Source organism: Chrysochloris asiatica, unplaced genomic scaffold (genome assembly GCF_000296735.1).
Source record: "Chrysochloris asiatica unplaced genomic scaffold, ChrAsi1.0 scaffold00056, whole genome shotgun sequence".
In the NCBI taxonomy this organism is placed as follows: Eukaryota; Metazoa; Chordata; class Mammalia; order Afrosoricida; family Chrysochloridae; genus Chrysochloris; species Chrysochloris asiatica.
This window is the reverse complement of record NW_006408574.1, coordinates 14,449,587-14,457,835: the sequence shown is the minus strand read 5'-3', so window position 1 is coordinate 14,457,835 and position 8,249 is coordinate 14,449,587. Positions and strand designations below refer to the sequence as shown.

Here is an 8,249-nt window from a genome sequence, read left to right as displayed (position 1 = left end):
TCTTGGTATATTGTGAAGTGTTAATTTTCTTTGAGGTTGCCTTATAGTCCATTAACTTTTCTCTCCATTTAGTCCAGTCTATTTTATCCTGTAACTTACCTGATCTTCTCACCACCTGGATCTCTGTTCCTATGTGTTTACCTTCTTTTACATTGTAATTGTTTTGATCATAGATTGATCTCCCAGATCCTCTGAGTTTGTTCTTATAGTTTTGTTCTTTTTTTGACTCTTCCTTCTGCCAATTTAATCTGGGAGGTGCAGCCATGTATGCCAAATCTCTGGCTGTTGTCTGTTCTTGTTGGTTCTCAGTCCACAGAACTCCCTTTAGGATGTTTTGTAGTACAGGGTTGGCTTTGGCAAACTCGCTTAGCTTCTGTTTATTCTGGACTGTTTTGATTACACCATCATATTAGATTGATGGCTTTGCTGGATAAAGGATTCTTGGTTGGCAATTTTTTTCTTTAAGGGTTTTATATATGTCTCCCCATTGCCTTCTTGCTTGCATGGTTTCTGCAGAAGAACCCACCAGTGGTGAGAGTGGGGGTGTGCGGTCGCTCAGGCACCCCCTCTAATCACCAGAATGGAGGTGCACATAGAGTGTGGTGGGGGCAATGACCAGATGCCAAAAAAAAAAAAAGAAAACAAAAAAGAAACTCGGAACAAAGCAAAACAAACAAAGTGCATTGTCTACTTTTGCTCCAGGGTTTCCGCAGCATTTTTCCATACTGTTTCTGCTCCCCCATTTGGTCTTGCCATATGGTCTTGCCCAAGATGTCGGCTACAGGCCTCTGAGCCCAATAGATTCAAAAGTATGCGATTTTTTACTTCAGCTTCAAGTTCCAGTAGTTGTAAGCCCTCAAACTTTTTAAATATTCCTATCTCTGTGGTTCCGAGTTTTGGAGCTCTGCTCTGAATCTGTTTTGCCTGGTATTCTGTGATTTCGCTGATGATGAACTTCACTGCACCTCCACCCGAGCCGCCGTCAAGCCCCGCCTCCTCCTAGAAACCATTCTTGTAACCTCCAGGAGATGTTTCATCTCCCTTTAAGTAAAGAAAGGGGAATTGTGTAAATCATGCTTTCAATGTGGCACTGCATGATAAACGCAGTACTTCGAACCACAAGGTCGGCAGTTCAAACCCACTAGCTGCTCCTTAGAAACACTAGACAGTTTGCTGTGAGTCAGAACTGACTCAGTGGCACTAAAATACAACAACAAGAGAGAACTAACTATAAAAGGAGCTAAAAAAATAAAAGCAGTACTTGTCATAGCCTAAATAGCCTCTTTTTCTCTGCAGCTGATGCTTCAAGAATGTATCAGATTGACATCCTTGGAAACCCTAAGGAATCACTAAGAGTCAGAACAGACTGGAAGACACTTAGGACAGATTAGGCTCCAAGGAAGTCCTGAACAGCTTTTCCCTAAGATGGTCTGAGAATTCTGGGCTTGATATTGAATGACCTAGCCATGCTGCAGACCATTTGAGGAGCTCCACCTGAGTGCATCTGCCTACAGCCTTACTGAGATTTAATTCACATGCTATTCAAGTCACTTATTTAGAGTGTACAATGCAGTGGTGCTTAGCATATTCAGAGTTGTGCAGTCATCACCATAATCAAGTATAGAACATTTTCATCACCTGAAAAAGAAAACATATACCCTTTAGCTATCATCTTCCAGTCCTTCTTATTCCTCTTACACCTGGACAAATACTGATCTTCTCACTGGCTCTACTGATTTCCCTATTCTATACATTTAATATAAAAGGAACCAACAGTTTAAAAAGAGAATAAGTTGAATAAAATTACGAGGTCCTAGATCCGTTTTATGTGTTCATGTGTAAATTACCATAGACACCCTGTGGATGGTCTTTCTATTCTGATGTGAATTATTGCTGTTCTAGTTCACTACTGAATATACATGAGATTCTCTTGTTAACTTCTGGGATTATGGATGGATATTCAGACATAACACATTGAGATGTGCCAAATGTCAGCAATCATGATGATACTGACTAACAACCAAAAAGTCATGGATGTACACCGCCAGGGCAGACATGGTCTAGGAGCAATGGACAATAGCTTTAGATGCCAAAATGCCAGCATCAGCCTTGTGCGTAATGGATAAAAGACAACTAAGAAATTAGTTATTGGCTAGAATTTGGGATTGATAAAACAATATTGGAGTAATTTTTTTTTTTTTTTTACTAAACCCGAGTCCTCCAGATTGTCTTTTCTGTGGATTAAGCCAATAGGAATGAGTATTGTTGATGACCTGTATTATGAGTTAACCATATTTCTGATAATAATTATATCTGTACACACTTTAATCAGAGTAGTATTTGCTTCAGTCCTATTTGGGACAATATTATATCTTAATTACTCTTGTTATGTGCCGTGGAGTCAGTTCTGACTCATAGTGAACCTGTACAGGGTTTCTGAGGCTGTAAATCTTTACGAGAGCAGAAAGCCTCATCTTTCTCCCATGGAACAGCTGGTAGTTTCGAACTGCTGACCCTGAGGTTCACAGCCCAATTCGTAACAAGTACACTACCAGAGCTCCTTTACAACCAATTATTATTAAGTATATCTTAATAGGTTTTGTATGTTACATAATTTAAGGTCATTTAGGAGTTAATATTAATTATTTTTAAATTATTATTTTGCTTTTACTTCCTTTTCAAAATATGCATTGATAAGAAAGAATGCTAGGTGATTCTGGTTGTCTCTGAGTTCTTTTAAAGGAGTAAAGGGCAAAAATATATAAACTCAATTGGAAATATTTTTGAAAGGTACATACAGTGCTTAAGAATCAGTTCCCATCTGTTATAATACAGCCATGGCTAATATTTATTTAGCACTTGTTATATTTTAGGCAGCATTCCATGTGCATCATATAAGACATCTCATGTATTCTTCATAACGTTATGAAGTCAATAAGCTTATTATACTGAAACTTGAATTCAGAAACTGATACATGTGATTGTTTTTAACTCTACTTGGTCATGTACTAGTGATGGACGACTCAAGGACCAGGGCAGTGTTCAGAATGTTATTCTTAGCCCTAGAAGAAGACTATACATTCTACTCAGAGGTTAAATTGGACAGCGTACCGCACCAGGCTGTCCATCATCGGACGCATGTGAACACCTTTTGAAAGAGGATTGAATGGATACACTCAAAGGAAAAATGTATGAGTGTGCCTGGTGTGAGTGAGCTCAATCCTTTGCCTTCCTGTTTTCAGTACCAGGACAGCCACTAAACTTCAAAGCAGAACCTGAATCAGAAACAAGCATTTTGCTTTCTTGGACACCTCCGCGCTCAGACACCATTGCCAACTACGAGCTGGTCTACAAAGATGGGGAACATGGAGAAGAGGTAGGACTGTGCTTCTCGTCTTCATTGTCAGTTCTGTCCTGGGGCATGACTTCTGTTGTTGTTGTTGTCATTTGCCATCAAGTTGCTGTTGACCCATTGTAAAGTCATATGACCAAGTAGAAGTGCCCTAGAGAGCAGATTGCAGGGTTTTCCTCCTGATGAGTCACTGGTGGATTAGAACTGCCAACCTTTGAGTTAATCACTGAGTGCTTAGCCTTTGTACCACTAGGGCTCCCTAAGGACGCTTCTCTCACTCTTCCATGTTCTAGTAAAAGGTCAGCAACCTACTGAGCACCTTAATGGAAAGGAGCTGCTAATCAAAATAGGAACTTGACCAAAAAACCCACAAAATCACAAAATGTTATTTGGAGCTTTGTGTGTGTGGTGGGGGTGCAGATAGCAGGAGGGTGGGCACACACACAGAAAAGCAACTGTTGGCCTTTCTGGAATATTCCTTTGAATTCAGGCTTCAGAGAATTTTTGTTGTTAGTGCCTTCAAGTCTGTTCTGACTCCTAGCAACCCTGTATCTGGTTTCCAAAGCTTTTAAATCTCTGAGGGAGCAGAAAGCCTCACCTTTCTCCCACAGAGTGGCTGGTGGCCTCCAGCTGCAGACTTTGTGGTTCTCAGTCTGCAGTCCAATGCTTATTGTATGGAGCCACCACACTCCCTTGTAGAGGAATAGGAAATTTTAAGAAGGAAACAAAACCTGTGGCTTTTGCACTTCCAGTATTTCTCTTCTGCATTAATAAAGTCTGGAAGTCACCATGAAGGCACGTGACAGATGAGCTCAGTATGCTAATAAAAGACTTTGCTGTTGTTGTTAAGTGCCATGCAGTCAATTCTGACTCATAGCAACCCTGTATACGTTTTCCGAATAGCAGCTGGTTAGTTTGAACCATCAACCTCATTCTTCCAGCGTACCCTGCTTATCCTTTATTAAGATTGGCTTCGGAGAAGGAGGCCTCCAAGCAAATATTATTTAACTGCTGAGAAGTATTTGATCTCACCATGAGAAAAGTTTGAATATGCTATGCAAACAGGATCACAGTATATTATAGAAGGTGTGACAATTGGTAATCTTAGGGAAAAGAAGGTTAATAATGTAACAACATTCTTTACACATATGTATCACCAGGCAATTTTAGGGTTTCTAAGTTGTTGTTGTTAAGTGCCATCTAATTGGTTCTGACTCATAGCGACCCTGTGTAGGGTTTCTGTGGACCAGCTGGTGGGTTTGAACTTCCGGTCTTGTGGTTCACAGTCCAGTGCTTATCTTACTGCACCACACTATTAACTCATGAATCCTCTCAATAATACTATGCGTTAGCCACTATTTTCAGTCCATTTCACATATAACAGAATGGATACATGAAAAAAATTTAATTGGCCCCAGTTCTCATAGTATTACCCGACTGTGTGGTAGAGCTGGAATTTAAATCTAGGTAGTTATTATCCGATAGGATACACCGCCCCTAGAGAGCATTTTGAACAGATGGTAGAAATTGGTATTAGCACACATACAACGTTTTCAGGATGGGGATGGATATATAATAGTAATGGATCTATTCCTTGAACTATTCTGAAATCCAATGGGGACCATTACGAGAAAAACTTAGTGTAATTGTATGTGAAAACTCAATCCACACAAGTCATTTTACTGGACCTCTTAACATTCTTTTGGAGTCCTTGGGTGTGGCACTAGTAGTTAAGGACTATTAGCTAAAAGGTGACAGTGTAAAGCCTCCCAGAGGCACCTTAGAGGGTGGTCCTGAGGATCTGCTTCTAGAAACTCACAGCCTTGAAAATCCTATGAGACACAGCTCTACTCTACATTCATGGGGTTTTGACACCACAGGATAAGCACTAGATCGCAAGGGTGGTTTGAACCACAAGGTCAGCAGTTCAAACTGACCAGCTGCTCCTCAGTAATGCTATATGGACTCTCTAAGAGTCAGACCCAACTTCGTGGCACTTAACAACAACAATTATGAATCAGGGAGTGTGGTGGCTTCAAACGATAAACATTGGACTTTGAACCACAAGGTCCATGGTTTGAGCCCACCAGCCACTCTGTGGGAGAAAGATGAGGCTTTTCTGCTCCCACAAAGATTTAAAGCCTTGGAAACTCTATACAGGGTCGCTGTAAATAGGAGCCCTCTTGATGACACTTAACAACAGCAACAAAAACTATGAATCAGAATCAACTCAAGGGCAACCAGTAACTAACCAAAGGAACTTGGCATTGTTTACCTTTTAAAAACACAAATACTGAATCAATTATTATGAACTAATGTGTCATGCATAATTATGAATTCAGTTATAAATTACTATGTTCTTTTAAATGTGTATTTCATTACATCTGTTTGAATTGAGCAGAATCTCTGAAGAACAAGTTTTCAATACAGTGTTTTTGATGTATTCATCAAAGTCAATATAAATTATTCAAATTATATAAAATTATCTAAATTATATAATCGAGATGCACCTAAAGTGTGCCTCTTAACAACTTGATCTGTTGGTGTTTTAAGCCAATTGTCATCAATTTCATGTTAACTCATGGTGACCCCATGTGTGTCAGAGTAGAACTGTACTCCATTGGATTTTCAATGCCTGGTTTAAATCCTCGTTACCACCAAATTTGGGTGGGGGTTAAGTTGTGGTGTTGGAGGAGAATACTGCAAGTGTCGTGGACTGCCAAAAGAACCAATAGATCTGTTTTGGAAGAAGTGCAACCAGAGTGCTCCTTGGAGGCCAAGATGGCTAGACTTCGTCTCTCATACTTTGGACACATTGTTCGGAGAGAACAGTTGCTGGAGCAGGATGTCATGCTGGGTAAGGTGGAGGGTCAGAGAAGAAGAGGAAGACCCCCAACGAGATGGATCAGCCAGGTGACATCATTGATAGCGTCAAGTGTGGCGGCGGTAGTGAGGTTAGCCCAGGATCGGACATTGTTTTGTTCTGCTGTGCATGGGGTCACTATGAATTGGTTCTGACTCGATGGCACCTGACAACAACAACAACAACAACAATAACCAAAGTTAAATACATGTGTGTATGTATATGAATAAAGTAGAAGAATAATCCTTTGGGAGAAAGGCAAGCATAGATGCTTGCTGGCTTTGTTGTTAAGTGCTGTCTAGTTGGTTCCAACTCATAGCAAACCTGTGTACAACTGAATGAACCACTGCCTGGTCCTCGGCTAATCTCACAATCATTGTTGTGTTTGAGCCCATTGTTGGAACCACAAGCTCATGTCATTAAGACTTGTCCTTTTCTTCTCTTGACGCTCTGTCAAACACGATGACCTTCTCTAGGAACTGGTCCCTTCTGGTAACATGTCTAAAGTACAAGAAATAAAGTCTGGCCATCCTGGCTTCTAAGGAGCATTCTGGCTGTACTTCGTCCAACACAGATTAGTTTGTTCTTCTGCCATACCATGGTATATTCCATATTCTTTGCCAATACCATAATTCAAATTCGAATCAGTCTTTCTGTCTTCCTTATTCATTGTCCAGCGTTCACATGCCTTTGAGGTGATTAAAATACCATGGTTGAGTCAGGTGCAACATACCCCTCAAAGTGACACCTTTGCTAGTTAGCATTTTTAAGAACTCATTTGCGCACACAAATACACCCTCTGCAGTGCATCCTTTTATTTCTTGACTGCTGTTTCCATGGATTTGGATTGTGGCACCAATAAGGTGAAAATTCTGAAGACATCAGTCTTCTCTTCATTTATGATGATGTTGCTTATTGGTCCAGTTGGACTTTTGTTTTCTTTTATATCGAAGTATCGTCCATGCTAAAGGCCTCCATCTTTTATCTTTATCCTTGTATGCTGCATATCCTCTTCACTTCCAGCATGGAAGATTGTGTCATCTGCTTATCACAAGTTGTTAATGAGTGTTTCTCTAATTCAGACGCCATGTTCTTTTTCTGTAGTTGGGATTTGGGGGAGTATTTGTTCAGCATACAGATGTTGGCTTTATGATTGCTTAATTATGGAATCCCTACTGTTATTTTTTCTTATTGTTGGTAAATCTGGACTTTTAAAAATAGTTTGCATTTGCAAGCTAGAACACCCTTAGGGGTGTTTTATATTTGAATTCTCCTTGACTGATTTCTCTTTGTGTGAACAGCATTTGATGTAAAATATATATATATATATATGGCTTAAAATTATTTATGCTGTTACTAGATTACATATATGCTGATATTTTATGGTTTACTACAAATTAACATTTAATCTGAAATTGATTACCCCAGACAGCTGTATTTTTGCTAGAACGCAAAGGCAAATTCCAAGCTTTGAAAAGTACAAGTGACAGCATTTGATTAAAGAAATCTCATTTCAAAACACCCTTTATGATGTTAAAAGTTATAGAAAAAAAAAAGTGTGATTTTTTTTTTTTCCCTAGCTGAGAGTTCTCTATTCATGAAAGAAGAAAGTTTAAAAATGACTTTAAATCAACCTAGAGTAATGACTAGGTTTCATATATATTACCCCAGCTTTTGTCAGCGAATAACATCTCACTTTTATCCCGGCCACCTTTGGGCAGTTTTGTGTCTCTTTTATGTCCTCCTAAGATTCTCCAGTAAGGAGCTCTGGTAGCGTAGTGGTTACAAATCGGGCTGCTAACCTCAAGGTCTGCAGTTCGAAACTACCAGCTGTTCTGTGGGGAGAAAGGTGAGGCTTTCTGCTCCCGTAAAGATTTGCAATCTTGGAAACCTTGTGCAGGGGCACTATGAGTCGGAACCAACTCCACGATACTTACCAACAACAACAAGAATTCTCCATTGAAATCTGTGAGAACTGGAACTCTAGGGAATGTAGGTGTTACCTGCTTTCCACCTTTGACAGGTTTCTGTCAA

At 39.8% G+C, this 8,249-nt stretch overlaps 1 protein-coding gene across 5 annotated transcripts in view; it reads left to right on the top strand.

Annotated features, from left to right (window-relative positions):
- The window catches only part of LOC102812524 (receptor-type tyrosine-protein phosphatase delta-like), a 560,069-nt gene that overhangs the window by 309,870 nt on the left and 241,950 nt on the right, over window positions 1-8,249 (top strand). For all 5 annotated transcript variants that reach the window (XM_006863766.1, XM_006863768.1, XM_006863767.1 and 2 more), the window contains one exon: window positions 3,243-3,376. In XM_006863766.1, coding sequence (XP_006863828.1) covers window positions 3,243-3,376 — 134 coding nt within the window. The remainder of the gene's footprint in view (window positions 1-3,242; window positions 3,377-8,249) is intronic.